The 24,669-nt window shown below is 41.3% G+C and overlaps 1 protein-coding gene across 1 annotated transcript in view; it reads right to left on the bottom strand.

Annotated features, from left to right (window-relative positions):
• The window catches only part of LOC139530296 (ceramide synthase-like), a 41,908-nt gene extending 18,691 nt beyond the window's left edge, over positions 1 to 23,217 (bottom strand). Inside the window, exons 1-2 of the mRNA XM_071326563.1 lie at positions 22,631 to 23,217; positions 7,394 to 7,480 (exon numbers count right to left, since the gene is read on the bottom strand). Of these exons, the coding sequence (XP_071182664.1) occupies positions 7,394 to 7,480; positions 22,631 to 22,752 (209 nt within the window). The 5' untranslated portion in view covers positions 22,753 to 23,217. The remainder of the gene's footprint in view (positions 1 to 7,393; positions 7,481 to 22,630) is intronic.
• Positions 23,218 to 24,669: the final 1,452 nt, after the last annotated feature.

The following is a 24,669-nucleotide window of genomic DNA, read 5'->3' as shown; positions in this document are numbered from 1 at the left end:
GTGTATTTTCTTGTGCAAAAATAAATGAAGGATAGTACTCGTTTACTACAAACACAGCTATGGCTCTGCCAGCAAATAGCAAATTGTATCAGCAAGCATTCAGCGACGTACACAGCTGGTTGCATAGTAATGGCGTCAGCGTCACCGGCCTGAATCTATTCCCTCTATTAGCATAAATTACTTCCAAACTAGTGACAGAAATTTCTCGCTATATGTTTATTGAGTGACAATATTTTATTTCATTTAATTTCATTCCATTCACAGGCTACAAACAAAACATGGTGGATTTTTTTATTCAGCAATGTTGTGGGATCTCCTCCCATATCAGGAGCTGTTACAGAAGGCTGAGGCAGTGGCAGTTCTGCTTCAGAGTAATGGGGAGACACTTGAATCAGGTTGGTCACATTTATGACCCGTTTCAGAAAACTAGGTGTATGTCGCATGCCACTACTTCACAGGAGCAGCATTTGAACGTAAACATGCATCATATTATCAAAATATGTTTTTTTGTCAAAAATGCCTTCTAGAACATGTGCCTTAATAACAAACTTGTATTCCATCCATAAATAGGAATACAATTGTTAAATTACAAGCCTAGTTGGTTTAGCCATGAAAAAAGACAAGAACCTTCCCACTAGCCATGATTGGCTGAGATAATGTTCCACTGTGCAAATGGACTACTCCCTTGGACCGAGTAAGTAATGCCATGCTGGCACGTGTCTCTTGTGAATTCGCTGTAAATCAGGATCTCTGATTGGCTATGTTCAACCTTGCATTTATAGTTGGCTTCAATGGCTATATGGGTACATAAGCATTTCACAGTTAAAATTTGTTTACACTACAGGCTTAACGCAAAAATCAGTTTGGTTTTTAAAATCCGTTTTGGACTATGGACTGTCCAAATAGCAAGTCACAAGTGACCAAATCAGATGTGTGTGTGATCAAACAGCAGCCATTTGCTGACATGGCTACGCTAGTTGTCGTAGTAATGTCGGGTGTTCACGCAGTGGTGTTGATTGATTCGTGGTGGTGCTCGTGGTTCCTGTCACTCAGAAGCTATATAGCAAGCTACGGTAGTTTGAAATGTGGCTTGAAATATCACATTTCATGTGCTTTTTGGCTGTCCAGACTGCAGGAAAAATAACCAATTAGAATATGCAAATAAATAGGATTGGAGTCACTACAAAACTGCCAATGTGAACAACGCTTTAGATTACACCTGTTATTTATTTATTTTTAATATCAAATTTAAAAAAGGGGTGGATCAGCTTAATATTGCGGAAAGATTGTTGCTTCCATCAATGTAATTGTCTGCATCATTTCCAATCGCCCATATATTTTTGGGGTAAATATATATATCCATATACATACATGCAAGCATACATATACAGATATATACATACACATACCTATATAGACATACATACTTTAAGAATATACCTTTATTATTCCCCGCAAACCCTACCACCCCTCCCCCAATTGGAGTAAACTAAAAAAACACTTAGGCTTCTACCTTCAGTTTATACATCTTATACACATTTTACAGACAAGTTATATTTTGTTTGTTTTTAGTCCTTCCTTCCTTCCTTCTGATGTCCATCCAGTTTGATTTCTATTTGTAACTGTGCTATTTACATTTCTGAACCTATATTCATTTTACAGACCCCGTATGTTTTACATTGTTTATCTTGTTATTAGTCCCACCCTTCAGCTCCATTCAACCCCTCCCATCTATCTCTTAATATCATCCATATTGGATTTCCATTTGCCATATATTTTTCAACAGTGCTGTGATGCTTCACAAAAGTACTGAACCTTTCTATTCTCATAGCTTCTACAGATAGTAAAATTAAAATAAACATTTTTAAAATAATTATTATATTATTGATTGATTGACTATGGCTTTTCAAATCACCCAGTATTGCTATCTGCAGCGTTAGTTCTAGGCAAATGTTGCAATTCTTCAGCCACTTTTACACCTGTTGTTTACGAAGCATGCAATACATAACATTTGATAAGGCGATTACTAATAAGACAGTACATACACGTGTTTAGTAATATGACCCTTCAATAAATGTCACTCATCAAACTCCTCCTCGCTTTTCTACAGATGGGCTGAAGAGACCCTGTGTATTCTTCAAACATGTCAGGGAGCTAACTCCTGGCTACTATTTGCATTTTACTCCTTTTTTTGTCTCTATGCACACTCACTACCCATACAGGCATTCAGAAAGTATTCAGACATGCCAACACACACACAGCTTCTCTGTTTATCATCTATCCTGATTTCCTAGTCACTTTTATCCCTACCTACATATACAGTTGAAGTCAGAAGTTTACATAAACTGAGTTTAAATGTATTTGGTGTTTCACAATTCCTGATATTTAATCCTAGTAAAAATTCCACGTCTTAGGTCATTTAGGATCACCACTTTATTTTAGGAATGTGAAATGTCAGAATAATAGTACAGAGAATGATTTATTTCAGCTTTTATTTTTCATCACATTCCCAGTGGGTCAGATGTTAACATACACTCAATTAGTATTTGGTAGCATTGCCTTAATTGTTTAACTTGGGTCAAACATGTCAGGAAGCCTTCCACAAGCTTCCCACAATAAGTTGGGTGAATTTTGGCCCATTCCTCCTGACAGAGCTGGTGTAACTGAGTCAGGTTTGTAGGCCTCCTTGCTCGCACACGCCTTTTCAGGTCTGCCCACAAATTTTCTATAGGATTGAGGTCAGGGCTTTGTGATGGCCACTCCAATACCTTGACTTTGTTGTCCTTAAGCCATTTTGCTACAACTTTGGAAGTATGCTTGGGTTCATTGTCCATTTGGAAGACCCATTTGTGACCAAGCTTTAACTTCCTGACTGACTTGAGATGTTGCGTCAATATATCCACATAATTTCCCTTCCTCATGATGCCATCTATTTTGTGAAGTGCACCAGTCCCTCCTGCAGCAAAGCACCCCCACAACATGATGCTGCCACCCCCATGCTTCACGGTTGGGATGGTGTTCTTCGGCTTGCAAGCCACCCCCTTTGTCCTCCAAACATAACGATGGTAATTATGGCCAAACAGTTCTATTTTTGTTTCATCAGACCGGAGGACATTTCTCCAAAAAGTACGATCTTTGTCCCAATGTGCAGTTGCAAACCGTAGTCTGGCTTTTTTATGACGGTTTTGGAGCAGTGGCTTCTTCCTTGCTGAGCGGCCTTTCAGGTCATGTCGATATAGGACTCGTTTTACTGTGGATATAGATACTTTTGTACCCGTTTCCTCCAGCATTTTCACAAGGTCCTTTGCTGTTGTTCTGGGATTGATTTGCACTTTTCGCACCAAAGTACGTTCATCTCTAGGAGACAGAATACATCTCCTTCCTGAGCGGTATGATGGCTGCGTGGTCCCATGGTGTTTATACTTACGTACTGTTTGTATAGATGAACGTGGTACCTTCAGGCATTTGGAAATTGCTCCCAAGGATGAACCAGACTTGTGGAGGTCTACAATATATTTTCTGAGGTGTTGGCTGATTTCTTTTGATTTTCCCATGATGTCAAGCAAAGAGGCACTGAGTTTGAAGGTAGGCCTTGAAATACATCCACAGGTACACCTCCAAGTGACTCAAATGATGTAAATTAGCCTATCAGATGCTTCTAAAGCCATGACATCATTTTCTGGAATTTTCCAAGCTGTTTAAAGGCACAGTCAACTTAGTGTATGTAAACTTCTGACCCACTGGAATTGTGATACAGTGAATTATAAGTGAAATAATCTGTCTGTAAACAATTGTTGGAAAAATGACTTGTGTCAAAGTAGATGTCCTAACCGACTTGCCAAAACTATAGTTTGTTAACAAGAAATTTGTGGAGTGGTTGAAAAACTAGTTTTAAATGACTCCAAAATAAGTGTATGTAAACTTCCGACTTCAACTGTACAGTCAGTGCCTTCAAAAAGTATTCATACCCCTTACTAAAATTGATTACATGTTTTTTTCCATCAATCGACACATAATACCCCATATTGAAAAAGCAAAAGCAATTTGTTGTGTTAGTCAATTCAAAATGGATTAAACATGTTTTTCGCACCCATCTACACACAATACCCCATAATGACAAAGTGAAAACATGTTTTTATAAATGTTAGCAAATGAAATAAATTGAATACAGAAATATCTTATTTACATAAGTATTCACACCCCTAAGTCAATATTTTGTAGGAGCACCTTTGGCAGCGATTACAGGTAAGTTTAAGAGCACACCTGGATTGTACAATTTGCACATTCAAATTCTTCAAGCTCTCAAGTTGTTTGTTGATCATTGCCAGACAGCCATTTAAGTCTTGCCATAGATTTTCAATACGATTTAAGTCAAAACTGTAACTAGGCCATTCAGGAACATTCAATGTCTTGGTAAGCAACTCCAGTGTATGAAAGGTGAATTTGTCTCTCAATCTCTGTTGGAAAGCAGACTGAACCAGGTTTTCCTCTTGGATTTGCCTGTGCTTAGCGCCATTCCATTTATTTTTATCCCAAAAAACACTCCATAGTCCTTGCCGATGACAAGCATAACCATAACATGATGCAGCCACCATGCTCAAAAATATGAAGTGTGGTTATGGTGGATTTGCCCTAAACATAACGCTGTGTATTCAGGACATAAAGTTCATTTCTTTGTCTCATTTTTTGCTACTTTACTTTAGTGCCTTATTATAAAACAGGATGCATGTTTTGGAGAAAAACAATTATGTACATGCTTCCTTTTCACACTGTTATTTAGGTAATTTTTTTTGACAATGATTGCCTACCCCGGCCAAACCTGTGGACGACGCTTGGCCAATTGTGTGCTGCCCTTTGGGACTCCCAATCATGGCCGGATGTGATACAGCAACAGAGTTAGGAAGGATGCCTGTGTTTTAAGTGACTGGGTATATTAATACACCATCCAAAGTGTAATTAATAACCATGCTCAAATGGATATTCAATGTCTGCTTTAAAAAAATGTTTTACCAATAGATGTCCTTCTTTGCGAGGTACTGGTACTCCTTGTATATAGCCTTGTTATTTTATTACCGTTTTTATGTACGTATTTTATGTATTCGTTCGGTTTCAAAGTGTGGACCGAACAGAGGTCACCATACTGAACGGTTTGGTACGAATGTGTACTATTACAACTAATATTTGCACATTGTTATATTAGCATAACACCGCTTCCACATTATTATGTGAAGTATAGTTTATTCTACATAGAACTGTTACACTTTAAAGTTATCAAAACACTTAGTTTAGAATATCTACATAAGTTCAGCAATTGCACTTGTCTCAAATGACTCTTTAGGCTACTGACCGATGCAAAGCTTCCTCCTGAGTGGTATGAGAAGAGTGCCATCCTCCTGCATCTCACATCTGCTTGTAGTTATTGAACTCTGCTGGGTTGAGGCAAAGTCTGTCATATCCGGGATGGAGTGTCATGCATTTCATCTCCCTGCCATGTAACGGCACCATTCTATAACCTGTAATACATTACATAGATGGAAGGGACTTCATCACCCACTTGACTTGAAGACAGAACCACACCCAGAGAACTGTGCATGTCAGTGTGTGCTTAGACAGCCAAATCCTTAGATTCGGCCAAATAGACTAATAGAATGCCATTCTAGTTCTGGTTAGACAGCTGAAGTTGTGCTCTACACACAACTGATTTTTATTTGCTCTGTAAGTGTAGGCATACTGGTCTTTATAGACATCAATATGATAGTTACAGCATAAAAATGTGTCTTCGTAACAAACACACATACATTTTTAGTTGATATATGGATCTACACTCAAGCTAGGCGATGTTTGTAGGCGATGTAGACTACACCTGTAGGGATATTAGTTCTGGGATTTCTACCCCGGGAAAGATCTAACAGCGGACATAAGGAGAGATGAGACAAAACTAGTCAGTTATAGAACATTGTGATATAGGACAGCGGAGCTGACTCAAGACTGGGCATTCAACTCACAGTTGACACGGTTTCAACGGTAACATGTATTTACATGACGAAACGTTAAAACTAAGTTGCAAGCTACTTTCATAGCAAGGTGTTGTAGAACAAGTGTCTTATGAAACACATTCCAGACACTGGCTCCTGCCATAACTGATTTGACAGAAATATCAGCTAGATAAGATAGCGTGGTGATATCTGTAGCTGGCTATGCTAGCTAGCTGCTGTCAGCTTGGCTAAACACAAGGTAAGTGCAGGCTTTAGCTGAATTAGCTGACCATCTTGAAAATGACGAGTCAGCTGAGTACACAACCTGGTAATCCATTTGGCTCTGCGGACTCTTTGAATGTTAACCTATTTAAAAAGGTCTTACTCACATTGGAGACGGAGAGCATGATCACACAGTCATCTAGAACAGCTGGTGCTCTCACGCATGGTTCAGTGCTGCTTGCCTCGAAGCGAGCATGGAAAGCATTTAGCTCGTCTGGTAGGCTTGCGTCATTGGGCAGCTCGCAGCTGGGTTTCCCTTTCTAATCCGTGATAGTTTGCAAGCCCTGCAACATCCAACGAGCGTCAGAGCCGGTGAAGTAGGATTCGAGCTTACTCCAGTATTGACGCTTTGCCTGTTTGATGGCGTTAGAAGTCATGGGGGGATTTCTTATAAGCGTCTGGATTAGAGTCCCGCTCCTTGAATGCGGCAGCTCTAGCCTTTAGCTCAGTGCGGATACTTCCTTGGCTTATGGTTGGGATATGTATGTACGACGTCATCGATGCACTTACTAATGAAGCCGGTGACTAATGTGGTAAACTCTTCAATGCCATCAGATGAGTCCCAAAACATATTCCAGTCTGTGCTAGCAACACAGTCCTGTAGTTAGCATCAGCTTTTTCATTGACCACTGGTACTTTCTGTTTTGGTTTTAGCTTGTAATCAGCAGGATAGATTTATGGTCAGATTTGCCAAATGGAGAACTTTGTATGAGTCTCTGTGTGTGGATTAAAGATGATCTAGAGTTTTGCCTCTAGTTGCACAGGTGGCATGCTGGTAGAAATGAGGTCAAATGGATTTCAGTTTTCCTGCATTAAAATAACTTAACCACTAGGTGGTATATAGACCACTATGAAAAATATAAATGAAAACTCTCGGTAAATAGTATGTCCTACAGTTTATCATTAGGTATGAAGAAACGCCCAGATGATAAGAGAGGGAGATCAGGGGTGCGTTCATTAGGCACTTGTCCAATAAGAAACTCTTACTTTTATGGTCCTGAAACTGCTTGCATGAAGCATTGCGGTGTAGCGTAAAAAAAACTATGCAGACAAAGAAAACATGACTTATTCGGCCACACTGATTGGGCCACCTGAGTCAAGGAACTCATCCCCCTGTTTGTTACTGGCTGACCTACCTGTCAGTCATGATGTTACCTCTGCACGCCAACACGACGATGACTCCCGCCGTGGTGGCCATAATGGCGTGGATGGAGGACACGAGCCTGAGAAAGAAGGATAAGAAATTGTTCAAAATAGAAAGTTACACATTTTAGGAGAAGCTTTAGATGCACTACCGTAATTAACAGCTTGTTCATCAAATCAAATTTTATTGGTCACATACACATGGTTAGCAGATGTTAATGCGAGTGTAGCGAAATGCTTATGCTTCTAGTTCAGACAGTGCAGTAATATCTAACAAGTAATATAACATTCACAACGACTACATTATACACACAAATGTAAAGAGATGAATAAGAATATGTACATATAAAATATTGATGAGCGATGGCCGTACGGCATAGGCAAGATGGTATAGAATACAGTATATACATATGAGATGAGTAATGTAGGATATGTAGACATTATTAAAGTGGTGTTATTTAAAGTGACTAGTGATACCTTTATTAAATACATTTATTAAAGTGGCTAGAGATTTGAGCCAGTATGTTGGCAGCAGCCACTCAATGTCAGTGATGGCTGTTTAACAGTCTGATGGCCTTGAGACTGAAAAACAGCTTCTGGCTCTCGGTCCCAGCTTTGATGCAACTCTAATGACCTCGCCTTCTGGATGATAGCGGGAAGAACAGGCAGTGGCTCGGGTGGTTGTTGTCCTTGATGATCTTTTTGACCTTCCTGTGACATCGGGTGCTGTATGTAGGTGTCCTGGAGAGCAGGTAGTTTGTCCCCGGTGATGCATTGCGCAGACAGCACTACCCTAAAGAGAGCCTTGCGGTTGAAGGCCGTGCAGTTGCCGTACCAGGAGGTGATACAGCCCGGCAGGATGCTCTCGATTGTGCGTCTGTAAAAGTTGAGTGTTTTAGGTGACAAGACAAATTTCTTCAGCCTCCTGTGGATGAAGAGACGCTTTTGCGCTCTCTTCACCATGCTGTCTGAATGGGTGGACCATTTCAGTTAGTCCGTGATGTGTACGCCGAGGAACTTAAAACTTTCCACCTTCTCCACTACTGTCCCGTCGATGTGGATGGGGGGGGTGCTCCCTCTGCCGTTTTCTGAAGTCCACGATCATCTTCTTTATTTTGTTGATGTTGAGTGAGAGGTTATTTTCCTGACACCACACTCCGAGGGCCCTCACCTCCTCCCTGTAGGCCGTCTCGTCGTTGTTGGTAATCAAGCCTACCACTGTAGTGTTGTCTGCAAACTTGATGATTGAGTTGGAGGCGTGCATGGCCACACAGTCATGGGTGAAAAGCGAGTACAGGAGAGGGCTGAGAACGCACCCTTGTGGGGCCCCAGTGATGAGGATCAGCGGGGTGTAGATGTTTCCTACCTTCACCACCTGGGGACGGCCCGTCAGAAAGTCCAGGACCCAGTTGCACAGGGCGGGGTCGAGACCCAGGGTCTTGAGCTTAATGACGAGTTTGGAGGGTACTATGGTGTTAAATGCTGAGCTGTAGTCAATGAACAGCATTCTTACATAGGTATTCCTCTTGTCCAGATGGGATAGGGCAGTGTGCATGCGATTGCGTCATCTGTGGACCTATTGGGGCGGTAAGCAAATTGGAGTGGGTCTAGGGTGTTAGGTAGGCTGGAGGTGATATGATCCTTGACTAGTCTCTCAAAGCACTTCATGATGATAGAGGTGAGTGCTACGGGGCGAAAGTCATTTAGTTCAGTTACCTCTGCTTTCTTGGGAACAAGAACAATGGTGGCCATCTTGAAGCATGTGGGGACAGAAGACTGGGACAGGGATTGATTGAATATGTCTGTAAACACACCAGCCAGCTAGTCTGCACATGCTCTGAGGACGCGGCTAGTGGATGCCGTCTGGGCCGGCAGTCTTGCGAGGGTTAACAGGAGCAAGATGTCCGCGACAAGACTGGTTTTCTTTTTGTAATCTGATTGACTGTGGACCCTGCCACATACGTCTCGTGTCTGAGCCGTTGAATTGCGACTTTACTTTTACTCTATACTGACGCTTTGCTTGTTTGATTTCCTTACGGAGGGAATAACTACACTGTTTGTATTCGGTCATGTTTCCAGTCGCCTCGCCATTATTAAAAGCGGTGGTTAGCGCTTTCAGTTTTGAGCGAATGCTGCCATCAATCCACGGTTTCTGGTTAGAGAAGGTTTCAATAGTCACAGTGGGTACAACATATCCGATGCACTTGCTAATAAACCCACTCATCGAGTCAGCGTATACGTCAATGTTATTGTCTGAGGCTACCTGGAAAATCTCCCAGTCCACTTGATCGAAGCAATCTTGAAGCGTGGAATCCGATTGGTCAGACCAGCATTGGATAGACCTGAAGACGGGCATTTCCTGTTTTAATCTTTGCCTATAGGATGGGGTAATATATAGGTGGCAGTATTTTCACGTCCGGATGAAAAGCGTGTCCAAAGTAAACTGCCTGCTACTCAGGCCCAGAAGCTAAGATATGCATATTATTAGTAGATTTGGATATAAAACACTCTAAAACTGTTTGAATCATGTCTGAGTTTGGCAGGCGAAACCCTGAGGACAAACCATTCAGATTTTTTTTGTTGTTGAGGTCACTCTCTTTTCAATGGGTTTTCATTGGGAATCCAGATTTCTAAGGGACCTTCTTGCAGTTCCTATCGCTTCCACTGGATGTCAACAGTCTTTAGAAATTGGTTGAGGTTTTTCCTTTGAGAAATGAAGAAGTAGTACTGTTCAGAATGAGGCTCGAGGGAAGTGTACTTTTTGTTAGAGGCGCGTGACCTGAAAGCTAGCTACAATTTGTTTTCCTCCGGTATTGAACACAGATCATCCCGTCTTAAATTTGATCGATTATTTACGTTAAAAAATACCTAAAGTTGTATCCCAAAAGTAGTTTAAAATGTTTGGACAAAGCTTACAGGTAACTTATGAGATATTTTGTAGTCACGTTGCGCAAGTTGGAACCGGTGTTTTTCTGGATCAAACGCGCCAAAAAAATGGACATTTTGGATATATATATATAGACGGAATTAATCGAACAAAAAGGACCATTTGTGATGTTTATGGGACATATTGGAGTGCCAACAAAAGAAGCTCGTCAAAGGTAAGGCATGAATTATATCTTTATTTCTGCGATTTGTGTCGCGCCTGGAGGGTTGAAATAGGATTGTCTGTGTTTGTTTACTGGGGTGCTGTCCTCAGATAATAGCATCGTTTGCCTTTTTGAAATCTGACATGTTGGCTGGATTCACAACAAGCGTAGCTTTAATTTGGTGTATTGCATGTGTGATTTCATGAAAGTTGAATTTTTATAGTAATTCATTTGAATTTGGCACTCTGCATTTTCACTGGACGCTAGCGTCCCACATATCCCAGAGAGGTTAAAACTCGTTTTTCAACCACCACAAATTTCTTGTTAACAAACTATAGTTTTGGCAAGTCGGTTAGGACATTTACTTTGTGGATGACACAAGTCATTTTTCCCAACAATTGTTTACAGACACATTATTTCACATCTAATTCACTGTATCACAATTCCAGTGGGTCAGAAGTTTACATACACTAAGTTGCCTGTGCCTTTAAACAGCTTGGAAAATTCCAGAAAATGATGTCATGGCTTTAGAAGCTTCTGATAGGCTAATTTACATCATTTGAGTCAATTGGAGGTGTACCTGTGGATGTATTTCAAGGCCTACCTTCAAACTCAGTGCCTCTTTGCTTGACTTAATGGGAAAATCAAAAGAAATCAGCCAAGACCTCAGAAAACAATTGTAGACCTCCACAAGTCTGGTTCATCCTTGGGAGCAATTTCCAAATTCCTGAAGGTACCACGTTCATCTGTACAAACAATAGTACGCAAGTATAAACACCATGGGACCACACAGCCGTCATAACCGCTCAGGAAGGAGACGCGTTCTGTCTCCTAGAGATGAACGTACTTTGGTGCGAAAGGTGCAAATCAATCCCAGAATAGCAAATGACCATGTGAAGATGCTGGAGGAAACAGGTACAAAAGTATCTATATCCACAGTAAAACGAGTACTATATCAACATAACCTGAAAGGCCGCTCAGCAAGGAAGCCACTGCTCCAAAACCGCCATAAAAAAGCCAGACTACGGTTTGCATATGCACATGGGGACAAAGACCGTACTTTTTGGAGAAATGTCCTCTGGTCTGATGAATCAAAATGACCATAGTTATCTTTGGAGGAAAAAGGGGGAGGCTTGCAAGCCGAAGAACACCATCCCAACCGTGAAGCACGGGGGTGGCAGCATCATGTTGTGAAGGGGTGCTTTGCTGTAGGAGGGACTGGTGCACTTCACAAAATAGATGGCATCAGGAGGCTGGAAAAGGATGTGGATATATTGAAGCAACATCTCAAGACAATTGGACAATGAGCCCAAGCATACTTCCAAAGTTGTGGCAAAATGGCTTAAGGACAACAAAGTCAAGGTATTGGAGTGGCCATCACAAAGCCCTGACCTCAATCCTATAGAAAATTTGTGGGCAGAACTGAAAAAGCGTGTGCGAGCAAGGAGGCCTACAAACCTGACTCAGTTACACCAGCTCTGTCAGAAGGAATGGGCCAACATTCACCCAACTTATTGTGGGAAGCTTGTGGAAGGCTACCCGAAACGTTTGACCCAAGTTAAACAATTTAAAGTCAATGCTACCAAATACTAATTGAGTGTATGTAAACTTCTGACCCCCTGGGAATGTGATGAAAGCAATAAAAGCTGAAATAAATTATTCTCTCTCCTATTATTCTGACATTTCACATTCTTAAAATAAAGTGGTGATCCTAACTGACCTAAGACAGGGAACTCTTACTAGGATTAAATGTCAGGAATTGTGAAAAACTGAGTTTAAATGTATTTGGCTAAGGTGTATGTAAACTTCTGACTTCAACTGCATATGGTTTGCAGTTTACATATAGTCCAGTGAAGTTCTTTCAGGACTGTCGAGGTGTCTGCTTGGGGGGGATATATAAGGCTGTGACTATAATCGAAGAGAATTCTCTTGGGAGATAATGTGGTCGGCATTTTATTTTAAGGAATTCCAGGTCAGTTGAACAAATGGACTTGAGGTCCTGTTTGTTATGATTACACCATGAGTCGTTAATCATAAGGCATAAACCCCCGCCCTTCTTCTTATCAGAGAGATGTTTGTTTCTGTCGGCGCGATGCATGAAGAAACCGGGTGGCTGTACCGACTGACAAAATATCCCGAGTGAGCCATGTTTCCATGAAACAGAGAATGTTACAATCTGATGTCTCTCTGGAAGGCAACTCATGCCCTAATTTCGCCCACCTTGTTATCTAGAGATTGGACATTGGTGAGTAATATGCTCGGAAGCGGTGGCTGGTGTGCTCGCCTTCTAAGAACTGACCAGTAGGCCTCCATCAGCCTCTCCTGCGCTGACCGCGTTGTTTTGGGTCGGCCTCTGGGATCAGATCCCATTGCCAGGGTGGAGGTCCGAACAAAGGATCCGCTTCGGGAAAGTTGTATTCCTGGTCATAATGTTGGTAAGTTGACGTATCTTTTATATCCAATAGTTCTTCCTGTCTGTATGTAATAACACTTGAGATTTTCTGGGCCAACAATGTAAGAAATAATACATAAAAAAACGAATTACTGCATAGTTTCCTAAGGACCTGAAGCGAGGCGACCATCTCTGTCGGCGCCATCTTGCCACCTCATGAATACAAGTTGAAGTAGAAATATGTTAATAAACAGAAACAGTACTTACGGGCAATAGTGAAATGAAAAGTGGTCAACTTTGCCAATGTATGTTAGATTCCGATGAGAGACAAGCAAATCATAGGGAGAACAGCATCCTCATACTCTCTGTTTTCTAAAGTAAGGATGTCACTACACAAGTTGCAAATGGACAGAGTATAATTTTTCTTCGGGGAAATTAAGAATGTAAGCATTTTACCAAGGGTAGCGTACTCCACATCCAGCCTCACAAGCAATTGTGGCAGGCTAATAGATACGCACCCATTTCATCAGTTTGCCGTTCCATTTGGTATTTCCTTTGGTCTTGGTCTGCAAACTTCTATTAACTATATTTCTGAGAGGTGCAATTCACATATAAGAGAATGGAATACTCCGTTTCACTTCTCCCTTTCATTCGGGGCCTGCCTTTATTGAAAACATTTGCGCCCAATATCTGTAATGTGAGATGTTATGCAAATTGTCAGCGATTGGATCATCTTCACAGAGGTTGCAATAATACCCAATCCTGCGTTTTTCCACACAGGAAAGGAATATATAACTTTTTTTATAGTCAGCATTTTGAAAATACATATTTCTGAAAGCTAATGGGACCTCTGCTTTAACCAGGGTTAAAGGGTTATAACCAGGGTTATTAATAATAATAATATGAGTCAGTCAATTCAGATAGGGAAAGGGGGATACCTAGTCAGTTGTGCAACTGAATGCATTCAACTGAAATGTGTCTTCAGTTGGAATTCAGGAAGTGGCCTGAAATTCCAATTAATCATAAGAGGCATTTACTTTTCAATGACTTCTGAATAAACTGAAAAGGAGAAGCTATATATTTCAAACGTTTTTCCAATTAAATGAATTGCTGAATTGGGTGACCTTAATTCGAATAGACCCCAACCCTGTCTCTCTTTTGACTAAAGCTAAACCAGCACATCGTTTCTTAGAGGACAACGATTGGACCGGTTACTTTCTAGACTGTCCAAGTGCACCCCTATTGGAGCAGCTCTAGACTTAATCCTTATAGTGAAGGAAATAAAATGCTAGTAAAACATAGCGACATTCAGTTTGGACTCCGGGCCAATTCAATGGGAACATAACAGACATGTGTGACTGACAGACACCGCAGAGACTTGATATGGATCGCCCATCACAAATCTAACCACCACTCATTCTGCACAGATTCAAAGACCAAAACACCAAATAATTCTATTTCATATGGGCTGCGACCAAAATGGCACCACTATGGGCCCTGGTAAAAAGTAGTACACTAAAGGGAATAGGGTGCTATTTCAGACACAACCAAGGAGTTCGCCTTAAAATTGTGGACGAAGGGCTTGTTCAACCAGGCACTCAACTTCCGGCTTAGTTTGACAGATCTTGGCATCTCTGGCAATATGCAGCTTGAAATCACATTCCTTCACCCTTACCCACAGCCATTCGCTATTCACGCCTTTTATGAATCACTCAATTTCCAAATTATTAAAGGTGATTGTATTTAGCAGTACAGTAGTCTCACTCCAGGCTAGGTCAAAGGAGGGAGAAGGCACACCGAGCCATTTCCTGTTGAGACCTGCTGCTCTGGAGGCTGGCACCCTTCTCCACAGACCTTTGTTTCATATTGCAGCTTTAATAGGCCTATCATTTCTTTCCTATGGACAATAAAGTATCTATCCATCTATCTAGTATTTATTAGTGTTGTCACAATACCAGAATTTTGACACCATCACGATACTAGAGGTCGACCGATTGTGATTTTTCAACGCCGATACCGATTATTGGAGGACCAAAAAAAGCCGATACCGATTAAATCTGCCATTTTATTTTATTTATTTGTAATAATGACAATTACAACAATACTGAATGAACACTTATTTTAACTTAATATAATACATCAATAAAATCTATTTAGCCTTAAATAAATAATGAAACATGTTCAATTTAGTTTAAATAATGCAAAAACAAAGTGTTGGAGAAGAAAGTAAAAGTGCAATATGTGCCATGTAAGAAAGCTAACGTTTAAGTTCCTTGCTCAGAACATGAGAACATATAAAAGCTGGTGGTTCCTTTTAACATGAGTCTTTAATATTCCCAGGTAAGAAGTTTTAGGTTGTAGTTATTATAGGAATTATAGGACTATTTCTCTCTATACCATTTGTATTTCATATACCTTTGACTATTGGAAGTTCTTATAGGCACTTTAGTATTGCCAGTGTAACAGTATAGCTTCCGCCCCGCTCCTCGCTCCTACCTGGGCTCGAACCAGGAACACATCGACAACAACCACCCTCGAAGCAGCGCTACCCATGCAGAGCAAGGGGAACAACTACTCCAAGTCTCAGAGCGAGTGACGTTTGAAACGCTATTAGCGCGCACCCCGCTAACTAGCTAGCCATTTCACATCGGTTACACCAGCCTAATCTCGGGAGTTGATAGGCTTGAAGTCATAAACAGTGCAATGCTTGAAGCATTGCGAAGAGCTGCTGGCAAAATACACGAAAGTGCTGTTTGAATGAATGCTTACGAGCCTGCTGCTGCCTACCACCGCTCAGTCAGACTGCTCTATCAAATCATAGACTTAATTAAAACATAACACACAGAAATACGAGCCTTATGTCATTAATATGGTCGAATCCGGAAACTATCATCTCGAAAACAAAACGTTTATTCTTTCAGTGAAATACGGAACCGTTCCGTATTTTATCTAACGGGTGGCATCCATAAGTCTAAATATTCCTGTTACATTGCACAACCTTCAATGTTATGTCATAATTACATAAAATTCTGGCAAATTAGTTCGCAACGAGCCAGGTGGCCCAAACTGTTGCAAATACCCTGACTCTGCGTGCAATGAACGCAAGAGAAGTGACACAATTTCACCTGGTTAATATTTCCTGCTAACCTGGATTTGTTTTAGCTAAATATGCAGGTTTAAAAATATATATTTCTGTGTATTGATTTTAAGAAAGGCATTGATGTTAATGGTTAGGTACAGTCGTGCAACTATTGTGCTTTTTTCGTAAATGCGCTTTTGTTAAATCATCCCGTTTGGCGAAGTTGGCTGTCTTTGTTAGGAAGAAATAGTCTTCACACAGTTCGCAACGAGCCAGGCGGCCAAAACTGCTGCATATACCCTGACTCTGTTGCATGAGAAGTGACAAAGAAATTCATGTTAGCAGGCAATATTAACTAAATATGCAGGTTTAAAAATATATACTTGTGTATTGATTTTAAGAAAGGCATTGATGTTTATGGTTAGGTACCTTTTTCGCGTATGCGCACCGCATCGATTATATGCAACGCAGGACACGCTAGATAAACTAGTAATATCATCAACCATGTGTAGTTAACTAGTGATTATGATTGATTGATTGTTTTTTATAAGATAAGTTTAACACTAGCTAGCAAATTACCTTGGCTTCTTACTGCATTCGCGTAACAGGCAGGTTCCTCGTGGAGTGCAATGAGAGGCAGGTGGTTAGAGCGTTGGACTAGTTAACCGTAAGGTTGCAAGATTGAATCCCCGAGCTGACAAGGTAAAAATATGTCGTTCTGCCCCTGAACAAGGCAGTTAACCCACCGTTCCTAGGCCGTCATTGAAAATAAGAATGTGTTCTTAACTGACTTGCCTAGTTAAATAAAGGTGTAAAAAATATATATATATAACGATTTCCGATTGTTATGAAAACTTGAAATCGGCCCTAATTAAATCGGCCATTCCGATTAATCGGTCGACCTCTATTCGATACTGCGATTTGATGTTCCAAACATATTGCTTACTACGCTGAAAAAATATATAAAGCGCAACATGTAAAGTGTTGTTCACATGTTTCATGAGCTGAAATAAAAAAAATCCCTGAAATTTTCCATACAAAAAGCTTATCTCTATTTTTTCACAAATTTGTTTACATCCATATTGGTGAGCATTTCTCCTTTTCCAAGATAATCCATCCACCTGACAGGTGTGGCATATCAAGAAGCTAATTAAACAGTATGACCATTACACAGGTGCATCTTGTGCTGGGGACAATAAAAGTCCACTTTAAATACACCGTTTTGTCACACAACACAATGACACAGATGTCTCAAGTGTTGAGGAAGCATGCAATTGGCATGCTGACTGCAGGAATGTCTACCAGAGCTGTTGCCAGATAATTTAATGTTAATTTCTCTATCATAAGCTGCCTCCAACGTTGTTTTTAATAATTTGGCAGAATGTCCAACCGGCCTCACAACCGCAGACCACGTGTTTCCACGCCAGCCGAGGACCTCCACATCAAGCTACTTCACCTGTGGGATCGTCTTGATGGGGGGGTGCTGTAACTCAGTAAAATCTTTTGGTGCATGTTGCGTTTAATTTTTGTTCAGTATGTGTCTGCTGGAGATACACTCTTGTCTAACAAGGTTGGTTGTTTCTACTTGCCACTACATAAATCTATTTCAACATTTATGTATTTATATTGGTTAATTGAGATTACATATCAATAAGGTGTTATGCCATTGGTCTTGCTACAGACAGGAGGGTAATACAGTTGTCCTCCACAGCTAAATGTTCTTGTCTACTTTCAGGTATTTACACCTATTGTATATTATACTATTTTTGTAATTGTTGTCTTTGATTACAAAAGCTCAGTCTGATTATTCAATACAAGCGAATAAACTCCAATCAACTGGGACTGCTGGCTGAGCATTCCTTTCTTTTAAAAAACAATGCAAGGGAGTTAAGAAGTACGATCACATCTGTTACAAGAGCATAAGAAAATGAGTTTTGATCAGTCATGGAAATAAAAGCGCTGAAAACATGCTCACTATTTAAAAAAGGAAGCTGGAGAACCAGCTAGATTATGAAAATATCAATATGGTATCAATATAATATCATCTAAAATAATAGTGTGATATGCAACTATCGATTTCTTCCCCCATCACTACCACATATAGCCTACTGAATACGTCTTAACTATGTTTCATTGGATACAAGTGTTCACAAAAGGACCATGTTATTAGGCCTATATTATTCCTGCATTGGCCAATAGCCACATATTGCGGGGCAGGAGCTCCAAGTGTGTGATAATGTTTAGATTTTATAGATAGTTGTACAAAAGGACCTATAATGGAGCGAGCAGGTTGCATCTATGGTAACTAAGTGCAGCAAAACACTTTTTTCCCCTCCTCTACCTTAAAAGATTCAATGCGCCACAAGACCTGATGAACATTAACACCGGCTACATATGCCCCACCCTGGAATATGCCGCAGCTCATGGACCCAGGCCTAGTCTGATGACCCGGAGCGTATTCAGAAGAGAGCATGCATGCCGCATCATCCTAGGAGGATACTCCAGTTAAACTGAGGCACTACTGACCCTGTCCCTACCCAGGCTTCTTGAAAAGGAGGACACAGCTCTGTAGACTTCGCTGTCAGCCTCCTCAACTCTCCATTCAGAGACCATCTACCCCCTGACCGAAACACAGCAACAGGTAGGAACACCCGCAGCCAAAATCAACTGACAACCCCAAAGTCAACAATACAGAAGGTCACCAATCCCATACCTGTTCATTAATTAGTCACTAAGATCGCTGGACCTCTTAATTCATAATTGTATAATTTCTATACATTTTTGTATTTTGGCAACCTCTTAAATCATACATATTTTGTATGCGCAATGATTTCAGTTTGTATTGACTGCTATGAGCGTACATTTGTTTTACTTTACTGAACACACTCACACGACCAAATGTATGTGGACACCCCTACACCGTTGCTGACAGGTGTATAAAAATCTTGCACACAGCCCTGCAATTTCCATAGACAAACATTGGTAGTAGAATGGCGTTACTGAGCCCAGTGACTTTCAACATGGCACCGTCACAGGATGCCATCTTTCCAACAAGTCCGTTCGTCAAATTTCTGCCCTGCTCGAGCTGCCCGGTCAACTGTAAGTGCTGTCATTGTGAAGTGGAAATGACTAGGAGCAAAAACGGCTCAGCCGCGAAGTGGTAGGCCACACAAGCTCACAGAAACGGGACCAACGAGTGCTGAAGCGTGTAAAAATCAACTGTCCTCGGTTACAACACTAGCTAACAAGTTCCAAATGGCCTCTGGAAGCAACGTCAGCATAACGCCCATAATTTTGGAATGAGATGTTCGACGAGCAGGTGTCCACATACTTTTGGTCAGTATGGATCTATCTTTAACTGTATGTTTCATTGGATAAGCATGTTGACAAAATGACCATATTATAATTCATATGAGGCCTATATTATTATGTTAGGCATGGCTACGAACAGTGTGGCTACATGGGTGATCTTATGTTCTTCCATGATGGAAAGACCTGGGCTTATCCTGCCTGAACCCATCAATAGGAGGAGGCCTTCACATCAGTCCCATACACATGGTGCACTGCAGGTGGAGATAAGGTCCTTTCCATGTAAAGGGACCCATGAGCACCAACATGTGAAATTGGGTTTCAAATGAAAGCTATATAGAAAGTCTACATCTCCTTTAACTTATTTTTTTTAAACATTTCGTTGCATTACAAAGTGGGATTGAACGATTTAATTGTATTGTTTGTCATCGATCTACACAAAATACTCCATAATGTACATAATCTATAACTTTTTACAAATTAATACTAATTTAATAACTAAAATAGTAGTTGCATAAGTATTCACCCATTTTGCTTAGGTAAAGCTAAATTAGTTCTGAAATAAACTTTGTCATAACAAATCACATAAGTTATAGGGACTCACTGTGTGAAATAATAGGACATTATTTTTTTATGTCCCCCATACATACAACTGTAAGGTCCCCCAGTCAAGTACTGAATTTAAAGCACATATTCAACTACAAAAGACCAGGGAGCTTTTCGAAAGCCTCGAAGAAGGGCAGTGATGGGTAGATGGGTAACAATAACAAATCAGACACTGACTATATATTTAAGCATGGTCAAGTTAATAATTACATTGTGGATTATGTATTAAGTCACCCAGACACATCCAAGATGCTGTCGTTCTTCTGAACTGAGCTACAGGACAGGAACGAAACTGCTTATGGATGTCACCATGAGGTCATTGGTGATATAAAAATGTCTAGAGTTCAATGGCTGTGATGTGAGAAAGCGGAGGACGGATCAACAACATTGTAAATGTTGTTTTTTTTGGCATACATTTTAAGTGAAAAATCATTCTCACCACAATGGAATTGTCCATAAGACACCACTTTACCCACATGTCACAAAACCCCCGACGAATGCTGTTCACAACCGTCTCGAGGGGAGTTGGGAAAATTGAGAAGAAAAGTGTTTATTGTTCATTACAAATGTCAATACCTTTCTTCTATTTTAACAATATAGAGGGGATATATATACTACATGATCAAAAGCATGTGGACACCTGCTCGTCGAACATCTCATTCCAAAATCATTGGCATTAATATGGAGTTGGTCCCCCCCTTTTCTGCTATAACAGCCTCCACTCTTCTGGGAAGGCTTTCCACTGGATGATGGAACATTGCTGCGGGGACTTGCTTCCATTCAGCCACGAGCATTAGTGAGGTCGGGCACTGATGTTGGGCGATTAGACCTTGCTCGCAGTCGGCATTCCAATTCATTGCAAAGGTGTTCGATGGGGTTGAGGTCAGGGTTCTGTGCAGGCCAGTCAAGTTCTTCCACACCGATCTTGACAAACCATTTCTGTATGGACCTTGCTTTGTGCACGGGGGCATTGTCATGCCGAAACAAGAAAGGCCTTTCCCCAAACTTTTGCCACAAAGTTGGAAGCAGAGAATCATCTAGAATGTCATTGTATGTTGTAGCTTAAGATTTCCCTTCACTGGAACTAAGGGGCCTAGCCCGAACCATGAAAAACAGCCCAAGACCATTATTCCTCCTCCACCAAACTTGACAGTTGGCATCATGCATTGGGGCAAGTAGCGTTCTCCTGGCATCTGCCAAACCCAGATTAGTCCGTCGGACTGCCAGATGGTGAAGCATGCTCGAGTCCAATGGCGTCGAGCTTTACACCCCTCCAGCCGACGGCTGCTCGGCCATGAAAACCCATTTTGTGAAGCTCCTGACGAACAGTTATTGTGCCAACGTTGTTTCCAGAGGCAGTTTGGAATACAGTAGTGAGTGTTGCAACCGAGGACAGATGATTTTAACTCGCTACGTGCTTCAGCACTCCCAATCTGTGAGCTTGTGTAGCCTACCCCTTCACAGCTGAGCCGTTGTTCCTCCTAGACGTTTCCACTTCACAATAACAGCACGCACAGCTGACCGGGGCAGCTCTAGCAGGGCAGAAATTTGACGAACTGACTTGTTGGAAAGGTGGCATCCTATGACCGTGCCACGTTGAAAGTCACTAGGCTCTTCAGTAAGGCCATCATATTGACAATGATTGCATGGCTGTGTGCTCAATTTTATACACCTGTCAGCAACAGGTGTGGCTGAAATAGACAAATCCAATCATTTGAAGGGGTGTCCACATACTTTCATATATATATAGTGTATGTGGCACGCGAAATGGTCTGGTCTAATCTTGTTATAGAATCTGTTTAAAAAAATGTCACTGCCTAAAATACCGCCAGAGCGAGAAAAGCTCGGGCAGCACACTGCAGCTTATCCAGATGCTCACTGGCACTTTAACAGGCAGGTAAAACAAATGCAACACCTACAGTAGCAGGCCAAGAGATCGTAAAACAAACGTATATGAATTAACTATTAATTACGTTGCTGATGGGCATTCAACATGATAACATTAGTTGTCTTTTTTTGTAACCTAGCCTACGTTATTGCAGCCAGATAATGCCCGATAGCTTCTCCCGCTATATATCGGGATATGTGACATAATCAAACTGGTGAGGCATTCAAGGCTGACTTGACAGGGTTACTGAGCTAGCTATTTAGCTATGTATCCCCCGAGGCATCAACACATGCGTCTAAGAAATGCATTTTCCGTTTGATGAGCATTAGCGAATTAATAGGAGCGTGATTAAGGCCAAGCGATCGGCTCAGTATACTGTAGTTCAGCACTTTACATTGCATAACTCAGTAGCCACCACAGCGATCGAGTTTGATGGGGAATTATCAACTAGCTAGAGAGTGACAGAGTACAAATGAGCATCGAACTCACCCCTGCGCATGTGATTGTGTAATTTTGACCAAGACGCAGCAATATTCCCATGGTATTACTATGTTGTAATTCACAGGGCTAGCCACCACCGTTGTGATAACGCAGCCTACAATAACATTATCGGGTACGACATAATGGCCATGACGACATATGAAATGTATAAAAGCATAATTTCTAATCTAATATCTTCCAGCACTGTTTGAAATAGCAACTGTGGCTAATTCGGTTAAAACCCATGCCAAGCTCGAGACTCAGCAATTTGTTGTATCAGCTTACATGGCCGTAATAGCTAGCATAGCCTCCTAGGGACAGCTACTGCTTGACCAGCTATGTCCAGGATTAAATGTTTACCATCTGAAAAATATATATAATAATTACCTCTCGCTGACCAGTACAACGTCTGCATCGGTCCACTGTTTGAAAATGGACGGGAGTACCCTCCGAAAGACGAAGAAGAGTCCGGGAAAAACTACGACGCCGCAAGCCAGCACTTGCAACATCCTTGCGTTTCGCTTCTCCCGCTATCGACCTATCTATTTTTATAATATGGGTCGAGGGCTGCAAGATGTATTTTACACACCGCGTTTTACACCGGCGACTGGGATTCGCCGTGTTTGCTAGACAGCATTAGTGCTCACGCCACAATATCCAGTCACCGGTGACCGCTGCGTTTTTTCCCTTGCCTCAGCAACACCACACTGTACACACAACCTAGCTAGCGAAGGTACCCGTTGATTGATTGGTCTTCACTCCTGGCGCAAAGCCGGTAACGTTAGACAGCACGCTAACTACATGCCGCGGAATACAATTTAATATCGAGGTTTGAGAATATTCTACCAGAAAAAAAAATTGGGGAAAAAATAATACATATGTGAATTAAACCGAGGCAAGGTTCGACCTACGCGTCGGTTTCTCCGAGTTGGAGTACCTTGCTATGCGAACCACCTACGACTCGACAAGCGCTCTCTTATCAAAGATAACTATAACTTAACCAAGATAGACCACAGCCTGTCGTTTCAAATGAGTCATAGTGGGCAGAACAAGCAAGGAGGTGGGCAGAGTCAAGCACGAGCTAGCAAGATCCTATTGGCGCGTTTTAGCTGTATTTGCATATTTCCGATAGGAAACGCCTTCTATATGCGCGTGTACAATAACTAAATTCCTTTTGCACATCTAAACAACGCAATTTTCAAAAACTTTAGCAATGGGTAAAGTCTAGAAAACTTAGTCCACTCTGTTTGTAACAAATGATAGTTTTGGGATCAGAAAACTGTATTGAGAGCAAAGGTTTCATCAATGACAAAATGTGCTATGTCAGCCAAAATCCGTCTTGTTACATCTTCTCCCACTGCTGGCCACTGGACTTCCTCTTACTAACATTTTTGGTAGTGTGTGGAAACGCCATGCGGATGCTTCACATTTACACATCCGGTGAAATATCTGTCTCATTGTTCCATCTGTGCTCTTATTCATGACGGTGCAGAGACCCTACAAACAATGTGGACAAGAAGCATTCCGCAAGACAGCGCCATCTAGGCAGTAGCGGAACTGTGCTGCCCATACAGGCATAGTTCACCCTGATCATTTTTAATTTACTGTAATTTCTGTTTTAGAAGCCTACTCTTACTGTACACATAATTAGGCTATGCATTGTTGCAAAATTATTCATTTTTGAAAAAACACACTATTTATAGAGGACAAGTACAAAAGGACAAGTACGTTAGAGTGTCTAGTTTGAGAAACAGATGCCTCACAAGTCCTCAACTGGCAGCTTCATTAAATAGTACCCGCAAAACACCAGCCTCAACGTCAACAGTGAAGAGGAGACTCCGGGATGCTGGCCTTTGGCCCATCTTAATCTTTTATTTTTATAGGCCAGTCTGAGATATGGCTTTTTCTTTGCAACTCTGCCTAGAAATCCAGCATCCCGGAGTCGCCTCTTCACCGTTGATGTTGAGACTGGTGTTTTGCGGGTACTATTTAATGAAGCTGCCAGTTGAGGACTTGTGAGGCGTCTGTTTCTCAAACTAGGCACTCTAATGTACTTGTCCTCTTGCTCAGTTGTGCACCGGGGCCTCCCACTCCTCTTTCTATTCTGGTTAGAGCCAGTTTGCGCTGTTCTGTGAAGGGAGTAGTACACAGTGTTGTACGATATCTTCAGTTTCTTGGCAATTTCTCGCATGGAATAGCCTTCATTTCTCAGAACAATAATAGACTGACGAGTTTCAGAAGAAAGAACTTTGTTTCTGGCCATTTTGAGCCTGTAATCGAGCCCACAAATGCTGATGCTCCATATACTCAACTAGTCTAAAGAAGGCCAGTTTTATTGCTTCTTTAATCAGAACAACAGTTTTCAGCTGTGTTAGCATAATTGCAAAATAGTTTTCTAATGATCAACTAGCCTTTTAAAATGATAA

The sequence above is a fragment of the Salvelinus alpinus genome, chromosome 1 (assembly GCF_045679555.1).
Source record: "Salvelinus alpinus chromosome 1, SLU_Salpinus.1, whole genome shotgun sequence".
NCBI classification, from domain to species: Eukaryota; Metazoa; Chordata; class Actinopteri; order Salmoniformes; family Salmonidae; genus Salvelinus; species Salvelinus alpinus.
The sequence above is the reverse complement of the archived record's forward strand: the minus strand, read 5'-3'. Positions and strand labels throughout refer to the sequence as shown.